Genomic DNA, 21155 nt, shown 5'->3' on the forward strand with positions numbered 1-21155 from the left:
GTAAGACCCCACCCCCGGGCGGGAGGTCTCCGGCGGAGGGGCCCTTTCGGCCGGGATTCCTCCCTCCGCCGGCCCGGGGACCGCTCGCCCTTCCTCGGGGTAGGTGTGAGCGAGCCGGGGGGACCCCTCAGAGCACTCTCGGACCGGGCTGTCCTCGCACCGGCCCCGGCGCAGGGTGGGCAGCGCTGGGGCGCTCGCCGGGCGGCCGGGCCGGGGTGTGGGGTGAGGGGAAAGAGGTGCTCCGAGCTCTCGTCTGCTGTCTGGACAGGTCGGTGGGATCACGAGGGGTCGAGTTGAGCCGGGCTGATTGAGCAGGTACCCGGCAGGCAGACCCGGTGGTCTTGCCTGAGGGTCAGGCAGCCCCACCGTAGCGAGGGAAGCAACTACCGCCCATCACTGGGGTTGTTGAAGTGCTTCTTTCGATGCTTCTACCTTGGGCATGGCTGCATCACGCTGGTGCAGTCCTTGGCTGCTGCTGCTGAAGAGATTCAACAGCCTGATGATAATAATAATAATAAAGTTTGGAGACCGCTGTAACCCCCTGGATAGGACAAAAAGACCACTGTGCCAAGCCGAGAGCGTGTGCTTAGGAATGAGACTCACAAAATGCATCGGGGAACAAAGAGTAGAATGAAGCTTTGCTCACCACAGCTGTCGCTAAGGCTGGACCAGGTAGCGAAACAGCTCGAGCAGGGAAAGCCAAAATGCTCCTAGCTTCGTGCTGGTGAAGCTAGTGCAAGAACAGGGGCCGCTGAGCCATGTGTTTGTTACCGAGTGCGCCTGTTTTTGGAGCAGGGACAATCTTTGTGCTTTGCATTGCATGCTGTGGCCCGCGGCGTGGCCTCCAGCCATGGCTGGGTATCGCTGTGAGCACTGCGTGCTGACGGGACTCCTGTCCGAAGCCTCGGCAGCATTGGAATAACCATCTCTTCTGTGAGAGACGTGTCTGTGGCTTTGGAGAAACTCTTCGCACTGCTGAAATATGCTTATTGCTCTGGCGTTCACGCCAGCAGGCAGGGCTGAGAGGCTGCACGGGAAGCCTGTTTGGGAAATCCGAAAGAGTTAAGAGCTAAAATGTCAGCTCGTGTGTACCCCGGCTCTGATTGAGCGCTGCACAGGCAGTGCCGTCAGAGGAGCAGCCAGGAGCTCTGGGGCGGATCTTTCTCTAATAAAACATCCCCTTCAGTCTTGTACTAGAACAAACCCTTCTCCATCTCCTGCCTGCCCGGGTTGAAAAGTACTTGGCCCTATTGGCCAGTAAGAATAGGATGGCAAAACTGTGTATGACGGACCATCTCCTCCTCCTCCTGCCCAGCCCCAGTTTTGGGAAACGGTAGCTGTCTTTATATCAGTATCAAACGCAGCAAAGTTGCTTAATTTAGGCAATCTGAAGCGTATTGTCCACCAACGATGGTTTTAATGGAAACTTAATTCCTTCTTTCAGCAGTAGACCTGTAATTAAGTTACAGAAGGTGTGTGATTCATGCTTTGAAATGGGTGAAAGAATCTGTTTCTTCAGGGTGGTGTATTCTTCACCTCGTGGGATGGAGCATTTTGGATTGCAAATCTCATGAGCCGTGTAATTCACATTTACATACAGAAAGGCTGGAGTCATGTTAGGACGTAACATAAAAGGTTTTATGGCAGAATAGTTTGTCTAGCATCCGTCAGATTTTGCGTCAAGAGTTCAAGAAAGGGAACTTTGTCACAATATTGTCCAGAAATGAGCATTAGTTGTGGAGTGTTTCACTTTGCTGGTGTGGGAAGGTTTCTCATCCGTGGCTTTGCCCGTGCTTGCTGAACAGTCCCATGCTGTGGCAGAGCTGGGTTTACAGAACCAGATCTGCAACATCCGCTCACACACACACACACAAAAAAAGGCTAAAGATGCAACTTAACAAATTCAGCTAATGGCATTGGGCTCTTTCAGCCCTCAGAAAGAGATCCGAGTATCATTTTTTACTGCACTGCTATTTTGGTTTAACCTCTAGAGATGATGTCTGCTCTCAGAAGGGATGAAAAAAGAGACCTCTTAACGTTGCGGTAGGGCTAAATGCATTTTTCTCCCCTCTGTTGGTAAAAGAAACAAGCTAATGTCCTGGTGACAGGAAGACATCTTTGGGGAAAAGTGGGGAGAGGGGGAGAGGAAGACAAACCTGAAATCTTAAATGGCTTTTGATTGCCATGAAGTACTCAAGCAGACAATTGCTGGGATTACTACATTGACAAAGCATCCTGGTGAGCTGAATCGCTGGCACAGCGAGTGAAATGGGAAGCTGCTAGCAAGGCATTCCCGGGGTGGCAGCGTGTGCAGAGCCTTGATACCACGCTAGCCAGAGCGCTGAAAGGAATTAGGGATTCATAAGCTGAATACCTCCAAATTGCTGTGGCTCAAAGGCCATTTACAGACACAGCTAAAAGGGACCGGAGCGGAAAGCATTTGCTGATCCTTGCTGCTGTGAATCCAGATAGGGTCTAACAAGAGGGGAAGCAATCCACTTCCTGAACATCAATCATGAGCAAAATGACCACTGCAAGACAAAACGGGCCTGCTGGATTTTCAGGAGATGCCGGCTCTTTGAAACAGTCGTGCTTTTGTAGTCTGTGAGGCAGAGAATGAGCTTTAGATCTACAGGTTTTCGGAGGGGAGATTTGTAGCTTCAGCAGTTATTGCGTCTGACAGCCAGGTTAGCAGAGCTTCCCTTCCAGGAGGCCGGTGAAGTGCAGCAGCAGAAACTGCGGTGTCACATCAAAGGACAAGAAATAGTCAGGAAAAGAGCTGTGCGGGAAGGAGTTAAGGGACGGCTGGGGTTCAGGGAAAGTGCAACAATATGTGCTAATGGTTTTGCAGTTGAGGGGAGTTGTCCTGAAAGAGCTGCAGGAAGGAGAGGATGGCAATAAATAGCCTCCCAGAAGATTTAAGTCTGCTGTCTCAGGAACAGAAATATCAGGCACTTAACCCTTTTTTTCTTTTTTTTTTTTTTTTTTTTCTTTTTTTTTTTTTTTTCCCTTTTTTTTTTTTTTCCCCGCATAGCAACTAGATTTCCTGGGAAACATGGCAGGAGACTAGTGTGAATGCAGTTAATGGCAAGATGTTGGCCTTTGGCAGTATCTCTGCAGGAACATAGCTGCAGTACTTCTCAGTTTGGGACAGTCCCTACAACACCTTGAAGTGCCTCGAGGCCACGCGCAGGAGGACCGTGAGTGATGCTGGGGCTTTTGCTCAGCCGTCCTGCTCCTGTGGCAGAAGGATGCCCTTCAGGAGGCTCCATTTCGAACGTGCTACCACACTGTTCGTGGTGGCTTATAGGAAACAGACTGCACTGGAATCTAAATACCTGAATGCTTGGAAAAGCTTAAGTGAAAGGCAGCCAGAAGGATTTGGGGTCTGAAAGAGTTTGTATTATCTGTCTAAGCCCGCACTAGCTGCTGCAGAAGCATAATACAAAACACATTTTTGTGCTGCTTTTAAATTCAGGGTCTGGGTCAAGGCTGTTGGGTGGTATTCGGTTTTGGTCCTTTCTGGTTGCTAGTGAGGTAACGGGATGGATTGTGGAGCGTGTGCTCTTACCTCTTGGGAGGAGGTCGTGTGAAGTGACTTTGAACGTTGTGGCAGCGCAATACATGTTTTGCTTAATGTATTGATCGTACTGCAGTATTGCAATAGTGAGAACTCGTGCCCTGCTCTTGTATCCTCTAGCAGAAGTATGAGGTACTTGGGCTTCCCGAGCAGTAAGCAGTTAATTAAAATGTGCAAGAATGTTTAAGGAACAGTATGAAACAAATACAGTGAAAGCAACTGGCATGGATGCATGGGGGGTATGGAGAAAGGAAGTCACCTGTATACCCTAAAATGACCATATGGCCCAAACCTCTCGCGCACTTGGGCTTTGATCTTAGTCTAACCCACTGAGTATCGGTGTGCCTACAGATGATGGATCTGTTTCTATCCCTGTTCCCGCAAGGAAGGTGGATGGATATCCATATCAGAAAACTGTCATCACTTTAAGTTGGAGGAGTTTAATTCAAAGGATTCTAAGGTGCTGTGGAAGCTGCTTGTGTTCTCTGTTAAAGCTAGATACCAAGCTGTCCTGCAAAAATTTGAAAGGAATTCTCCCTTAAAATCTGTATTCTGTAATGCAGATCTTAACTGACAAGCTCTTTTAAACCTATCTGGAAACTTAAAAAACGAGCTTGTTTTTCTGACTTCTTGTGATGATCATCTGCAGTACCACATGCAGAAGCAGCACGCTGGTTTTCTTGCCCAGATCTCCTGGCTAAGCTGTGGTTCATTGCTTCCCCTGTAGCACACGTTGCTGGAAAGAAGGGACCTTGAATAACAGTTACGCAAAACTAGCCCTAATTCAACGTGAAATTTAGCTGAACCATGTATTTGAGAAATCAGTCTTTCAGGTCCATTTATTTTGCTGAGTTCTTCACAAATTAATGATTTTTCTTCAGCATAATTATACAAGATGACTGTTTCTCAAAACTTTAAATGGTTTCTCTGATCTCTTCTAAGGGAGGTTCCCAAGCTGTAGACAAAAACCGAATCTATTTTTTGCAACCGTCTTCAGCTGGGTCTCTACAAAGGGAGCACTGTCTGCCTAACGCTACTGACTGTGCTTCTGCCGAGTCTGCAGGGCTGATAACAAAGCAAGGTAGTACAAATAAATAATAAACACTGGAAACTGAAGATAAAACATTCCAGATCTGTGCTCTTCCTGCTCCAAGCTATGATTTTTAAAGTACTTCTTAAATTAAGAAATTACTTATGACAACATTTAGTGACTATAGTAGTGGTCACTTTTTAGAAAATTCTGGGTTTTTTATCACTCTCTTTGTGCACATAGTTTTCTGTATTGCATGAATACTTGTACCAGCTGTGACAAAATCTTTGCACCCAGTTTGCTTGTGAATTGCTCAGATTAGGGTACACATAGGATATCCAGTGTGCAAAACCAGTTAAGGGGTCGTAAAATTGACTTGGTAGCCACCAATCCTGGAGCAGTCCTGATGTCCTCTGCTAAGAGGTTTCTTCTAAGGAAGCGTTACCTAATTTTTCTTTGTTTGTGTTACTTTAAATTGCACTTTGATTCCCTTGTCAAGGCTAGCTTCTAGTTTGTTGGCGTTATGTGCCCTGCACACTGAGAGAAACCAGGTCACACACTGTCGTGCGTGTTTTCAGCGCTGCTCCAGGGGAAGGTAACAGAGAGCCTTGCCGTCCTGATTCGTGCACATCCTCCTGTTTAACGGAGCAGATTCAGATTACACGGAGGAGATAAGGTTGGGATCTGTCAGAGCAGTTCAGTTGCTGAGTTTTTAGATGACCGGTTCAGTACACGTATCAGTTGTATTCAGAACCTGATATTTCTCTCTGGACAGAGTCGAAATGGCCTTAAGTGGGCTGAGGAAACCAGTCGTCACTGTAGTGGAGATGCAGATGCGCATGCAGGAGCCTAGTGGCAGAAATGTTGTGACCACATTTCCTTTAAACAGCTGAGGGTGACAAGGAGCCCTTGTGGGTGGAAGGAGGGCATCAAGTTTTGCTAAAAATATTTTCGCTTGGGTTTTTTTTTTTGTTATCAAACTTAAAATTATTTTGCAGATGCAGTCTGCAAGTCTTGTATTGGAGAAGTCTTGACCAGGAAAGCAATGTCAGCTGGTGGGAGTGGGTGCTGGTGGGGCCACAGGAGCAGGAAAGTGTTGAGACAAGAGCTTTGTGCCTGAGGAGCAGAAGGGGTCAGGTTGCTGCCCATAACCTGAGATCAGACACAGTAAACTGGACTGGAGATGGGAGGATGGGCAAGAAACGTAGCTGTGAACACACTGCTCTGCGGAATCACTTGTGATTGAGCCAGGTCTGAGTCTTCGCAATGGCAGACCAAAAAGTTTAAGGTAGTTTTGATCAGACTTCATCCCTGCATTTACCAGTCCTTAGTTCTGCTCATAGCTGGGGTCAGAAAAATGTACTTACAGTTCATCTTACAATCTGTGGTTTGGCTTCTTTGGCTGGGTGCAACAACATTTCCTGAGCAAACTGTTCTGTATTTCTCCCCAAAAAGGGGCCGCGTGGAGCAGCAAGCTGTGGCTTAGACATAAGGAGCAGCACATGGTGACTCCCATTGTTTCAGCCTCTGCTGAGCAGCGCTTGCGTTGACACAGACACTCGCGCAATTTTGCGATGTGGGAGCATATTTCATCTGTCTGAGTTTGAACAAATGCTCGAAGCCACAGTCACAAATGACACGGCGAGTTGTCTCATCCTAGAAATTGCGTTGTCGCAGGAAATGAACAAAGACTTAGTCAAGCTGTGCTGGGGCATGGTCGACCTGAGATCCCAAGGCTGAAGTAATGTTGTGGTACTGACCCAAGTCGCACGCAGATCCTTGGGGTGTGGTTATCTTTAGGGCATGGTCCTTCTATGTGCGTTGTGCCCTCCGTGTAAGCAGGAGTACACCTCTGGTTTACTCCTCTTTTAGTATGAAACTTAAATATGGCCCAGATCCATGAAAAGATGGGGTCAAACTGGCTTTGAGCTGAGGGATTAAATGCAATATGAGGACTGGGAATCAAACGTGACAGGGTTTATGGATGTACATGTATTTTGTTCTTTCCCATCGAATAGGAACTCTTCTCTTGACAATACTTAGGGGGGTCTTGAGGTGAGGGTACCTGGTTGGAGAGCAGGACGCAGAAGAGAGAGAAGAGAAGACATCCTGCATTGTCCATAGTTTGTAATCATTACAAATGCAGATCTTTCAGGATATCGAGACCAAGTCTGAAAATCCATTGTTTGCTTTTGAATAAAAAAAGTCAATAAGCAGAAATTCCCACAAGACTTTAGCTTATAAATTCCCCTGGTGATTGTCTGGAAAAGTGTCCTGGGTCCACCCAAAGCTGTGTTGGAAACTGGTCACAGTGGATGGGATGCATGGCCTCTTCTTCCTGTGAGATTTAAATTTGAATGCATCAAGTACCTTTAATGAAGAAGTCTTTTAAACTTAGATTGGGATTTGATATGGGAAGACCAGATGATTTGTATGTGGAGTGTGGGTGTCAGAAAATAAACAGCGAAGCTTCCTTAATAGTTAGTGAAAGTTCAAGATATGAGCATGTCTCATTTTAAAACGGGCGGTTTTCAGTGCTTTAACAGGATGTGACCTCATAACCAGTAATACTGTGCGTTAATTGCATCACTGATGATTAAAGGCCTCATCGCCTCTGTTGTGAAGTCAAGAGGAATGTTTTCATTGGCTTTACTCTATTCTCTTCTGGGAAGCTGGGATCTAAACTTTTTCAATGAAACACTACCCGTGGCAGTAAGAAATCCAGAAGACAAAGCTTTTAAAGTAATTGGGCGATATTCATTACACAAAGCTGAATTAGTGTGCAACTGTTAAGGTGTTGGAGTTGATGTTTAGTTAGTACTAATTAAATAGCTTTGCATTTCCTGGTGGAACTTAAGGAATAATTCTTCTGAAATATTTTTACATTTTAGACTTAGTACAGCAGCTAATTCTGGAGATTTCAGATTTCACATGGTCTGTACTGCCCAAAATCTGTTCTGCTTTTGGCAAGAAACCTATGTTGAGAGGCATGTGGTAAAAGTGACAGTGATGCATTGAGGGAATACTGTGTCCTTTACCTTGAGAGTGTTTTCACATTCAGCTTCGAGTATAGGTTATATTCTGAGCATAGTTGCTAAACATAATTAGAAAATATTCTCCCTGATACAAAAAGGGGCAAACCCTGTTGGTTTACCAATGAAAATAGTTTTCTGTGGGTGTCTGTGAAGGGTACGTGAACTCTGCTTTTTTCCCAGGTAGAATTTGAGAAAATGGTACTGAAAGCTTAAAATTCATAATTTTGGGGGCGAGGCTGTAACAGTTACATGATTGAAAATCCTGCCTGGAGGAGGTTAAGTGTTCTGCAGTCTGCCTTGAATCATCCTACATCTCTTCCTGCATTATAAGTGACCCACTTTGCCCACGCAGATGGGTTGGATTTGGCAGAGAGGAGCATGGAAGGTGTTGAACAGATGTAGTCACTGTGCTGCTTCGCACAGAAAAGGCTCCTCTTTTGTGATGTTCCTCTCTACTAATATCTGGTCTGAAGTGTGTGGAAAGCTGCTGGAGGTGCGGGTGTTGGTAGCAGCAACCTGTTGGGATTACACGTTTTGCATGCATCTCTTAGGACTACTTTACTAGTAGTTCTTTGCTGGTAAGGGCAGACCCATTTGAGGTTACTGTTGCTGCCATGTTCTCTGCTTCTACAGCCGGCACAAGCAGCCAGGAGTGTTCTACTTCTGTCAAAGCCCTACATGCTTCTCCACATAGCATCTGGAGAAGTTGCTGTTTGGTTGGTTTCCCATGGGATACTGATTACTCACAAGTTCATGTGAAATGTACATCTATTTGCTGTCTGGAAGTCAGGACTTCTGAATGCACATTTGAGCTTTTTGGGGGCTTAGAGGGAACGGAAAGTGGATATGATGCTAAATAACTTGCAGTGAAGCTCTGGAGACATTAAATCCAGTTGTATGTGAATTGTTTGCCTGTCTTGGCTCCCTTTGGCTTTGCTCTGTATCTTGTGACGAATAGCTGTTAGACCAATACTGAGTGTGCTTAAGAAATCCTGCCAGCCGCTAGTGAACTACTCCTATTGAATTAATTTTCTGTCAGATAGAGATGCAAAAATGATACTCAGATGCTTGTCATATGAGAATTTTTTTGTGTGTTATACCAATTGCTCTGTGCCATGTGAATGTCCTCATTTTCATGGGGAAAAAATAACCCTTCAAGGCATTTAAAAAGAAAATTTGTAAAGCAGATGATGTGTAGTTCCCTTGAGTGGTCTCTGGTAGCGCACTCTGCCTGCCTGGTTTGCATACTTAATTAGTCCTTATTGTCTTTTTCAATCTAGAACGTGGTCCAAAACCATTCCTGGCAAGGTTGAATTCTTCTCCAGTGAGGGTTCGGACACCTCTATTCCCATCCCCATCGTGCCGCTTCCAGGTGTAGATGACTCTTACCCACCCCAGAAGAAATCTTTCATGATGCTCAAATACATGCATGACCACTACTTGGACAAATATGAATGGTTTATGAGAGCTGATGATGACGTTTACATCAAAGGGGACAAACTGGAGAACTTCCTCAGAAGTTTGAACAGCAGCGAGCCCCTCTTTCTTGGCCAGACTGGCCTCGGCACCACGGAGGAGATGGGGAAGCTGGCGCTGGAACCAGGCGAGAACTTCTGCATGGGGGGACCAGGAGTGATCATGAGCCGGGAAGTCCTGCGGAGAATGGTGCCACACATTGGCGAGTGCCTGCGAGAGATGTACACCACCCATGAGGACGTGGAAGTGGGAAGATGCGTACGGAGGTTTGCGGGAGTGCAGTGTGTCTGGTCCTATGAGGTAAGGACGAGGGTGTGGAGAATGAGGTGTGTGTTTTGGGGGAGGCAGAGGCGAGGGTGGGAGAGGCTGGCAGCAGGGGATTGCTGTTGTACGGCTGCGCAGCAGTTCCTCCAGAGCTCACTGCCCTTTGCAATTTGACCATCCATCTGGACAGTTTCTACACTTTTTGTTTCCTACGAGTGTCACCCTGGGAGACACCGATACAAATATGGAAGTGCAACAGTAGGGAAGGAAATGGAGCCTGCCATTAGGCACACTGGGGTGAGAGGAGGAACGTTCATCATTCATAGCAGTTATTTTTATTCAGGCAGAAAGAGAATAAGCTTAAATCAAAATGGCCACAGGTCCCTGCGGTCTTGACTGTCCAAGGCTCTTTTATCTTTTCTAGCTGGGTATGTCATGGTGTCAGTGTGGAAAATAGATGACACAATTACTGCGCAGCTTGCTGTGGGTGAAGTGTGCAAGGCTGACAGATGTTTGCCTTGACAGTGACGTTTTTTTCCCAAACTACAGCCATGGCAGAGATGTCTCATGGTGGCTGGCACTGTCACCCTGGCACTGAGCTGCCTCACAGCCTGCCCACAGCCCAAGTCTGCTGCTGCTCGGGGACTGCTTAGCAGGTCCTTGACGTCAGCAGAGACAAGCCACCACTCTTACACCGCAATTCGGGGTCTGCCCACACTTATGTGGCTGCGAATTTGGCATCTTGGGGAAAAAATGAGAGTCTCCCCAGGCTGCTGGTGGCAGAGTTTCTTGCTGCTGTTCCTGGTTGATGCTGGTGGCTCCTCCCAGGGGCAAGGGGGGCTTCTCCTGCCCTGGTCCGCTAGGCTCTTTGAAGTGAGTCCTGGGTGTTTACAGACTGATTGAAAACACCCTGCTGGGCTTGAGCTGCAGTTTCTCTTCCAGGACCAGGAAAAACGCTGGTGGGTCTGCCTTAGAAATAAGGGAGAAGTTGAGAGCAGAAGAGAGGGTGAACAGTTTGTCTTTTTACACAAACATTTATGACTTGTATGCAACTATTGCTTTGTCCTTTTATGAGATGCGGTAAAGAGGGGGATTCTTCTGCCCACTTGACAGAGGAGCTGTGGTCACAGTCAGATACTGTTGCTGACCCACTCTTTCACTGGCAAAGACCTGTGTTAAACTTTTGACACTGAATTGCTGCCCTCAAAAGCTGTTGCTTCATTTCAGTTTGCATCTCAGTGACAGGAAAGCCTCTGAGGAAGGGGAAGGAGGTTTCCAGCTGCAGTAATTCATTCATATCTTTTGTGCATAAAGACTTTCTGGACTAACAGTGGCTCTCCACATTCCCTGCTTACAGACCTGGAACGAGTTTATGTATTGCCAGCATTGTGGTTAGCCATTCATGAGGAGTCAGTAACTTTTTCCATAGTTTTTAGCAGCATAAAGTTTTATTGTAGACATTCTGAATTAAAATAGCTTCTGGTGTGAATGCCTATACCATGTGGCGTTTGGTAACTTACTGAAGGTCAGCATTTTGGTCCGAATGAAATTGGCAAAGACCTCCTAAATTCAATATGATCAAATTTTGGCTCGAAATAGCTAATGATAGCATGCAACTGCCCTAGGAATGCTATCTGATAGAAATAGATCAGGCTTTTCTCAAGATCAGGGGTTTTTTTTATCAGCTTTTGTTAAATCATCTGTAGTGCTGGATTCTCCCAGGTGCTGTGAATTACTTAAAATTGGTTTGTGTGAAGTGTATAAACTGTAAGATGTTCAGAAGTAACCTGTGAGTGTAAGAAGTTCGGAAGTAACCCATGAGTGTAAGATGGTAAGGCTCAGCTGTTTTGGAGAGACGGAAGAGTTTCAGTGATTAAAGCATGCAGCTTCTGCAAGGAATAGGTCCACTCTCATTTATTTGAGGCTTTTCAATTTGAAAACCTGTCATCTTTTCCTTTTTTTTGATCTGGTCTTCTTATTGCCCAGACAACTAGATTAAATGTGCCTGGTATTTTATTTAAGATAAAGCAATAGCTGTGTGAAATAACACAGCTGTTGTAACAGCTGTGTTAGGAAAGCTTGGTGTAAAAATGACATTTTCCATGTCTTGTACGTTCATGAACATCAAGTAACAGGCCACTGCAAGTGAATTGCAAAGCGTTGTATTTCAGTGAGCTTCTGACGGAGCAAAAAGTTTATCTGTGCCTGCTCTGCTGGGGCACAGCCACCACATTCTTCACAGTTCCTATCGAAAGAGAAGCAGTAACAGCACAAGGCTCAGCGAACAAACCGGTGTTGGCCTCCGAAAACCCAAACCTCGAACTTCTCCTTTGCTTCCTGCACTTCCTATTCTGGAGCGTTCCAAGTGGCAGTGCAAATGAGGCGCTCAAGTCTTTGCAGTCACCCCCCAGCTCTTTGGTTTTTGTTCTTAGCATCGTGGATGCGGAGTGCCCTGCTGGACCTCAGTGCGGGTGGGTTTTTTCCCTGCAGTGTTCTTGCAGTGGGCTCTATTCCCAGAGTCGTTTTACTCATCTCCATGACTGTCACTGCCGCTTTTCTCTGATTTTAGGATCCCACAATGTCTTTACTGTGCTGCTCATCTTCCCTGGCTCTGACTCTGGTGGTGTGCCCAAATGCGTCTCCAGGCCTGGCTCTGTGTTTTTTTTCTACTCGCAGCAGTCTGTCTCAAAACCCTTTTTTCCCCCCTTCCTGTGTTTCTGTCACTCTGCTGCTCTCTGTGGTGCCTCTTAGACCACACTTCATTAGTGGCACCGGTTATTGCCCGTTTCAAGACTTCGCTGTTCCTGCCGTCAGGAGCTTTTCAGCAAATACAGTAAAGGAATTCACACCACGATTCTTTGGACTTCCTGTTTCATCTCACCCCAGAAAAGAGGCAGCAACAGTATGTGCAAGCTGGAGGAGAACTGAAGCTCCCTGGGCTCTGGGGAGCTTCATCTGACGCAACCAGGCTGCTGCTTCAGGAGCAGTTTGCAGCCCACGATGGATTTTAAGTTCCTGTGACCAGGCTTGTAGCTGTTGCCTTACTTGACAGGTCAAGTGAGTCACAGATGAGACATGCCTGTTAAATGCAAGTTCTTTATGGCAAGGATTGTCATTCACTGTAAAAACAAACCTGAGGCTGTTACTGCTATTTGACAAATAGCAGTAAAACTCAGCCCTCTATAGGGTGGAGCCAAAGAGCTATGGATTTCATGCAGCAAACTGGAGCAAAAAAAAATCGTAAAAAGAATGGAGCTGTGAAATCTCTGAAGCTTACAGTTTATAAAGCGATACAGAGTGCAGTCCTTCCTCTTGAAGAGGACAAAAGGCTTGCACTGAACTTGCTAGGAAGTGTTTCTGCGTTTCTAGTCAATATTGGTGTTTTGGACTTCTGGCACACTGCTGGGTGTTTTTCTCAGAAAAAGTTTGCATACTTAAGTCTCCTTCCTTCTTTCGTTTTTTTCAGACCAGTAGGTCTTCTGCTTCGTCTTGTGCGGATCACAGAGAGGTTTGTTTTCTCATGCAATGCCTTGTGGTGCCGTGTGCGGTCTTGGCTATTCAGCCTGAGAACAGGATTCAGGTTTGATGACAAGCTATCTCATTTGTGATTTAAACAATCCCAAGGTATTGTTGATCTTGGTTTTTGTTTTGAGTCTGATGATTCCCTTAAATGCATCTGAATTACGAAGCCATCGCTCTGTACCTTAGTGTTGTTTCAGCCTTGTTTTGTAGCTGCTGCTGAGTATTGTTCTAACTTGCGTTTATTATCCTCATCTTCAGAGCACTGGTAACTTTAACGCAAGCTCTTTGTAGCTACTAGAAATCAAGGCAGTGCTGATATGTATCCCATTAATTTCTTCAGTAATAAGACTTTTCTGACACACATCGCTTTCGGGTTATGCTAACCGCTTCGTGTCCTACAGCGCAATACAAACAGCTGGATCCAATGGAGCAGCTTATGCTCCCTCTAACTGCTGCTGCAAATGCCCAGATGTTTTGTCAGTGTTTCCTTCTGTTCTGATTGAGGTGATGGGAGAAATTAGGTAAGAAGCAGCAAGTGTGTCTGGGTGGAGCAGGCAGTGCGTTCCTCCAAACTGGTAACAAGTACTCTTAAATGTCCTGAAGTGGGACAGGATTTTTTGTAATACGCATGGAAGAGAAGCTATGACAAAGGGAGTGATTGTGTCAGGAAACATGAGCATCAAGGAACAGTAGGTCCAACCTCTTGGGCTTTGGTGAGGGAAAAAGTAGGGCAGCAGTGACTAGGGATAGCGGTGGGCTTATGGGAGAAGGGGGATTTGAATTAACATTTTGTGTGGTCTGTCATCTGGAGTAATTGAAGGTAATTGGTACTCTGAAATTCAGTGACATTAGGAAAGCCCTTAAAGTGCACAATATATCTGCCAAGTACATTGGCAGTGCCAGAACATACCGTTTCTGGAATGGACTGTCCCATGGGCAAAACTGAAGTTTATGGTTTTCTGTAAGACAGCCAGAAGTCAAAAAAAGATAAAAGTCCTGCAGCGATTGATCAGAACCGAAAGATGGGACGGATGCAACTGTTAACCTTCAGTTCCCTCGCTTTATCCTCTGAGAAAGAACCTTCCTTCATTAACAAAAAAGGAGATTCAGTCTTTTTGTTGCTGGCTAATGTATGGCACGGAGTGACCTCAGCAGTGAGAGCTGTACGTCTCGGAGCAGGGCAGGATGGGGTCCCTGAGGAGGTGCTTTGGGCAGGGTGCTCTGAAGCACCTCAGTTCACCGCAGTTGGTGTGGGGTGGTGGGTTTGGACTGTGGTGTTTGGTCACTCTGGCTCTGTGAATCCTTGCCTTGGACTCCAGGCAGCAAAAAGTCACAGCATAGGAACTTGGCAAACCCTGACAGCAGAAGATACATTATCTCACCATGTGTGTAGCCCATTGCATCTCTTCATTCAGGAAACGTACGATACAAATGGTGTGTGTGTGTGTGTGAGAGGAAGAGTACAAGCATGCCCAGTGTTTTAGGGTGGATGTTTATAAATCATCTTTTCTTAAGCACAAAATTTTATCTTTGAAACACTTCAGAGTAAGTTGGAAGTGGGTGGCCATCTGTTGCGGGCATGGATGGAGATTGAGCTTCATGAAGGTAATGAGGAATGGCATTTTGTCAGAGGGCAGGCAGGTAAGACTAGAGACGAGCTATATCTGGGCAGGGAAGGTGAATCATGGGGTCAGTGCGAGACTAAAACACGTGACTGATGTGACAGGGAGTCTGTGACGACAGTGGGGAAGGCAGTGCGGTAGGACCACTGTGGTCTAATTTTAGTAGCAATGTTTGCTGAGGAGGAGGGCAGAGAGGTCAAAGGAGAGAGTGAAGGCTGCAGTTTAGGTTTGTGAAACCAAGGTGTGGGTTAGGAGAGTTTGGAATAGGAGACAGATCTCAGATCTGCACCCAAGTCCTGACCTAGCTCTTTCACTTCAGAAAATAATTAAATATTGAAAGCCATATATTTCAAAGAGGGAAAAGTTGACATCACTAAGTCATTCCTTAGTGACTTCTGAACTCAGGTTGGTAAAGGTTTCTTGTTTGTTGTAGAAATCAAGAACCACTTTGTATATAGTGCTGTGTTGTACCGAAGTTACTTGAATCTGGAGCTTGCTGACTTTCTGCTGGCCATCATTTTAAAAGAGGAAGGCTGTGTAATTTCTGCTAACACATACATGCCTTTCCAGGCTATAGAGTCTGTTTGAGACTGACCTAGTTTTTGTGAGCACATGGTTAATCTGTCCCTAGTTAGCTGGATGACTTATCTAATGCCTAAGCTGAGGGTTGCTGAAATGGGGGGACTTTGATGGTGTCATGCAGACTCTAAGGAAGTTTCAGCCATGAATCCAGCAAACAGAAGTATCGCTTTTTTCCCCATTGTTGTCTTCCTGAAATGCAGTGGTTTGGTTAGAAATCAGGATCTGTGCAGGCTGTTGAGTTTAGGGAGCCATCAGGATTAGTTGTTATTTTGAGGACAAGTCAGGAGAGGCTAATCCTTTGTTGTATGACAGGACAAAGAACTCTAATAAAATAGCTTATCATTCCATTTTCTTAATTAAGGCCTGCAGAAGATACTTGAGGATTTGAGTTTGTTCTGTAAAGCAGCAATGTGCATAGGCAGAGGGAGGTAAGTCTGAGACCAGAAGCTTTCTAATGTATTTTTCTCTTCTGAACTTACAGGAAAGCCATCCCTTTTTTGCAGGGTAGATTCTTTCTTTATGGCTTGCTGGAGCTGTGAGGCTCAGTACTTGGAGGAAATGATGTTGTGATCAGAGCTACTCATTGCACCGCCTCTTGTAGGTGAATCCCTCCTGACTGGAGACCTTGGAAGGACACAGTTAAATGCCAAACCTAATCGATATAAAACGCAGTAATACCTGTGTAGTCAGTTATCTCCCATGGGTCACCTATGTCTGACCAAACTGTGAGTTGGCAAGTTTTCCTTCCCATTTTATTCAGTGCTTATCTCTGTGTATAAAAGATGAGGAAGGGAGAATAAACCGCTTCATGGCTACCGCTGTGTAAACAGAATCTCTGTGAAATGTCCCATGTGACTCAACAGTTTAAAAAAAAAAAAAAAAATTGTCTTTCTCAGCTGAAGTGGATGTGAAGTGTCTTCAGCTGGGGCTCTTAGGATGGAAATTTTTAGGAAATCTATATCTAAAGGGTAACCATGACCTGGATGCTGGGGGGGGTGTTAATTCTGTAAATTTGGAGACAATATTTGCTTTTCTCCCCTCAGTCTATTAGAGCCATATTCTGTGTGCAGCTTAAAGTGCCAGCAGCACAGAGGTGTCAGAGCCTGTAAGCATGGGAGAGAAAAGCCAGACTTGTTTGGTGATGGGAAATAGAAATGAAGTGCTGATGTGGGGAAGGGGCTTAATATAAACTGGCTGAGGTCACCAAGAGGATGGTAGAAACACATTCAGCTCAAATGCTTTCAGTGTTAGCTGTATTACACTTGGAGTATGGTGTTTTGAGAAATATTTGTATTTTTTAGATAAAAACAATAAAAGCAACTGAATTATTATCGAGAAGGTGGATCTTTTAAATGGATGGATATGATGAAGTTTAAGGAAAAACTTATTTTACTATTTGTTACTTTTATAAAAATAATTTAATGTAAAACATCGTTTTCTTTTGAGTGGATGGACACAGATAATTATCCAGAGTTGCTTTAGACAATGGTTATAGTCAGCCATGTTGGTATGTAGCACTGACCTGCTTTGAAGACTTTTCTTAATGCTTTTGGAGAAAATAGTACATAGTAGGCTAAGTCTGCCTTGACACAGCACTAAGCGGCTGCTCTGTGAGCATCTCCCTGTGCTCTCCGGGCTCTCAGTGTACTAGGGCAGTCTCTGAGGATGCATTTGTGATCTGTAGGGTTATATTTTGCCAGTTCACCATGTTTGCAGTCACTGGTCTGCTGCTGGTGCTGGGAGATAAATTGAAAAGAGCTGTTAACAATCGGTGACTCCTCACCGCAGCTCAGGAACTGCAAATTCTTCTTTTGCTTCCCAGTTGCCTACTCCTAAAGTCACTGTCCTTGATGGACTTTGTGGTCTCCCAGTCCTGACAAGGCAAAAGAGGATATTCAATGTGCTGTTGTATGTCTTTTTTAATAGCTTGCAGCCGCAATTACTAATGAGAAATGTGTATCTTGAGTATTCCTGTGCATTGTACCCCAATGCACTTAACATATGTCAGTAAGGAGCTTGGCTTTTTAGGCTGTGGTGGAAGAGCCATGGGTTCATGGATGAACAGGGAAGAGAGAAGATGACAGCCTGCAATGCCCGGTCCTTGCAGCAGGCAGGTAACAGCTTAACTCGGTGCTCTGTGCTGTTGTCTGATGGTTCTGCTGATGGTGTAAGTATGTAATCTGACTGCATGGAGGATTAATTGTCTGGGATTTGTTGAACCTCATTTCCTGTAGACGCCTCCCGGCTGAAGTGCTGCTTCTGCTGTTTTGTGTTCTAAAACCATCTGATTTAGAGCAGAGAACCTGGTTCTACTTTGCTGGAGTGTTGTACCATCCTTAATTGATCCTTAAAATGCTTAAAACATTTTAGCACTAATTTCCTGTGTTAAAAGCTTATCTGGACTCCTGGTGGTGTGAACTTTCATGGTTATCAGCTGGAGACCTCTTAAAATCTTGCCAGAAGTCCTGATTGCCTGAAGGGGGGGGAGGGATTATCTTCCTGCATGCCTAGACCAAAGTGACCTTTACGTGTCACAAAGAAGTTGGGAACATAATTGGAAGGGTTTGGGGAAACACTGTTTTTGTTTTCTTAAATCCTGAAGTTTCAGGCTGAAAGTCTATTTGGGGATCCGTGCAGAACTGAAAGATGAGTTCTGGTTATTTCTGGTTAGTTTCTTACATAAAAGTGAATTTCTGCTGATGTCCTCGGTGAAAGCAAGTTATTTGTCAGTGATTCTTTCAGCTCTCTTGTGCGAGTTTAAAATACTGTTACAATAATGAAGCAAAAGTAAAAGTCCGGGCTGATTTTTATCAGTGGGGTTTTTGAGACCCAACTGAACTTAATGCGTTACTTTGAGCTTGTGTGGTAATGGTGACTTCAGTAAAAAAGTCAAAGCCTGCATGTAATTTAAATTGCTAGTAGGGACCCAAAGTGCTTTTTTAAGACTCTTTGAATTGGAAATTCCTGTTTCTCCATTTATAATTTGTCTACACTGTAGTGTTGTACCATGATGTGCGGTATTGCTGATAAGAGGAAAGCCACTACAGTGAGCTCTCCTTTCCAAGTAAGCACCTCAGCAGTTTTTCTGCTTCATGGCAAGCTTTGCAGTCTGCATAACGCTGTTTTACCTGCGCTGCTGGCAGTGACTTGCTCCCAGGGCTGCAGCGTAGATGAAGCTCCAGCAATCAGCTTCTGTGCTTGGTGATCTGATGTCCTGGGAGTATTACTTGGGTAGCACAAACTACTTCATTTAGTGTCTGTTCTGGTTTATAGCTAAGAGCACATGTCAGTACAGGATGGCAGCCCTAAATGCTTTAGAGTCATTAGTTTAGAAAGAGGTTTAAGAAAAGGCACGACATGCTCTTGTGTAATGAAGAGAGCACAGGTAGGGTCATGCCCACTGGATCTAAGCTCCATCCAAGTCTCTGGGTTTAATCCTTCCTACTGAATGGCTTTAGGGAGCTCCAGCTGAGTTGAGTGCTGTATTTTTGTTCTTGGAAGCAGTCTTCAGAAGCATCCGGCACTCTTTGCGGATTAAGCACAGGTTCTTAGAGGCTAGGATTAGCAATGAAGTAAATGGGAAGCCATAGTTTGGACTCAGCCAGCAGTTCATTCGAAAGCAGAAAAGGGGTAGAAAGCTGCTTGTAATTCCAGAAGTGCTACTGTCACCTTCTTCCTGCTGCAATAAAGAGAGAAGCACTTTATCAGAAAACTCAGCTACCTTTGACTTGCCCCAGCCTCTCTGAGCAGGCAGCCGGCGTTTGAATGCTGCTTCCCTGCCCACTGTCCTCTTGGCCGTGCTCAGACCTTGTGTCGGTATGCTTTCTGAAAGGCAAGCACAAGTTTGTTCATGAAAACTTGTTGCCTGCTCTTGTTTATGGTTGCCACTTCAGATTGGTGCAGCTGCTGAGAAAAGTGCTCTGAGAATAGCAGCAGAGTATTAATGAAGGTTCCTCTGCTCATAAGCCTTCAATGGGTGTAATTACTTGGCAGTAACTTCTTTAAACCTTATTTGAATTAAAGCTACATGTTTTGGCTGGTTGTGTCACCACTGTATTAGTGAGGAATGCAGGAGAGAGTGCTAGTTTGCATTAACTGAGCTGCCTTAATCCTTTGTAAGCATACTTTTTGATATGTGTTACTGTCTTACAGAGAAAGAAAACCTTTGCCCAAGGGATAGTGGAGTTCACTACTCAGCATCTCTGCGTAAGGGCAATGTTCTTTGCCCTCAACAAAGACTAAGGAAGTTCTTAGTAAATGGGTGTTGAGAATTAATATTATGTGTATTTCTGCATAAATACTTGATGGGGAACTGTCTGTATCTTTGGTGTGAGGTTTTTATAAATCTTATTTCCTACAGTCCTTCTCAGCGTATGGGTGCAGAGTGGTTTAAATGCCTGACCCAATTTTTTTAATGGTTTTATATAGCCTTCAGACCAGATGCTTGACTAGAAACAATCTTGTCCAACTAGAGTGACTCAAGAATATACACCTTTCACGTTCGTTGTCCAGGTTGGCAAAAATATTCTTCCCCTGTATGTGTATCTTTGCTGTCTTGACAGAAGAGATATTTGCTTAACCTTATCACAGATGATTTGTCAAGAAACCTTACCCTTACCTTACATTACCTTGTTTGTTTAACCTTATCACAGATTACTTAACTGACATACTTGGTTTTATATCCTTCTCCTATTGAAGACACTTCCTAACGTCTTGGGCCAAGGGGAACTTTATCTAAAAAAAACCCCAACAAACAACCAACAACAGAGAGACAATAGCAGATTTAATCTTCATAAAGCAGCAGGGCTTTTGCTTCCCTAGGAATGTTGGCAAGCTGTGGCTTTTCCAGGTTTTAGACAGAGCAATTATTTATTGGCTTTTTCAAATAATCTTTTTTTCCCCTCTGTGACGCCTTAGAGTTAAAATGTGTGCTCTAGTCTCTGCGAGAGCCTTTTGCAGTTGCGCTTTGTCTTGTTGCTGTCTTTTACTGGGCCCAACTGGAAGCCACCTCTGATCCAATGGAATAATGTGTTGGGCCAAATGCTGAAATTTGCCAATGGTATCATCACTGCTGCGTGCGCTTGTACTGAGGAGAAACCATGCACGTGGTTTCTTATCTTTTCTAGGCCAAAAATAACAGCATAGCTCCTGCAGCCTTAAAGAATTAGCCTAATTTCAGAACTGGAAAGTAGGGTGAAGGTGAGAAGGGTATTTCAAAATGTATAAAATAGGAGCTGGTTGCCTAAACGTTACGATGAAAAGCATTTGTCTGGAGCTTTGGATGGTGAATCGGAATTATTTGTGATCATCTTTTGCATGAACAAGTCTCTGCTGAATTGCAGGTCTGCTCAAATTTATATCAAGCGGTGCAGTTCTGAGATGTGAACCGCAAGCAAGGAAGATGACATTGCCCTCACCTTCCATCTTCCTTCTGGTTGTAATGTGGCTCCTCCGTATCGCTGATGTGGCTCCACAGAAGCGAATGGGTCATTTCTCCAACCCACGGCGTCTGCTTTGTGCCATCTGCCCTCGCGGTTCCTGGTGCAGAGGAAGTGTGAAATGTGTAACCCCGTTTATTCTGCTAGGTGGTCAAGGCCGTCTCCCTTACAGAAAATGCCTTGTTTCTCTTCAGCCAGCACAAAGGCTCTTTTATAGCTGCTTGGCTATACATCTGCTGAGGTGCCTCAGACTGTTAGCGCTGGTTGCTGTTTGAGGTATGCAGGCTCTGAGGCTGTGATGTACAGTGATATGTTGTTTATATGTTGCCTCCCTTTCCTTTTGAGGATAGGGAGCTGTGCTGTGTCCTGCCCTGAACAAAGGCTGGTGTTAGTTATGGGATGGAGCAGTAGCCTGGAGATTTTCCCTTTAAAAGCAGGACTGGAACCCTTCTGTTTCACACTTTGAATTAAATGTCTGAATTTGGCAATGTGACTGCAGGACAATAGAACTTTCTCTGGGGAAAAGTGTGTTGAATTTCTGCTCCAGAGACTGACCTGGCTTGAAAGACAGTATGCACACCAGTGCAGAGGGACCCTGTCCGTCAC

The 21155-nt window shown here is 45.0% G+C and overlaps 1 protein-coding gene across 1 annotated transcript in view; it reads left to right on the forward strand.

Annotated features, from left to right (window-relative positions):
• The window catches only part of CHSY1 (chondroitin sulfate synthase 1), an 82878-nt gene that overhangs the window by 6025 nt on the left and 55698 nt on the right, over window positions 1–21155 (forward strand). The window contains exon 3 of the mRNA XM_009887545.1: window positions 8926–9421. Within this exon, the coding sequence (XP_009885847.1) occupies window positions 8926–9421 (496 nt within the window). The remainder of the gene's footprint in view (window positions 1–8925; window positions 9422–21155) is intronic.

Source organism: Charadrius vociferus, unplaced genomic scaffold (assembly GCF_000708025.1).
Source record: "Charadrius vociferus isolate BGI_N301 unplaced genomic scaffold, ASM70802v2 scaffold190, whole genome shotgun sequence".
Taxonomy (NCBI): Eukaryota; Metazoa; Chordata; class Aves; order Charadriiformes; family Charadriidae; genus Charadrius; species Charadrius vociferus.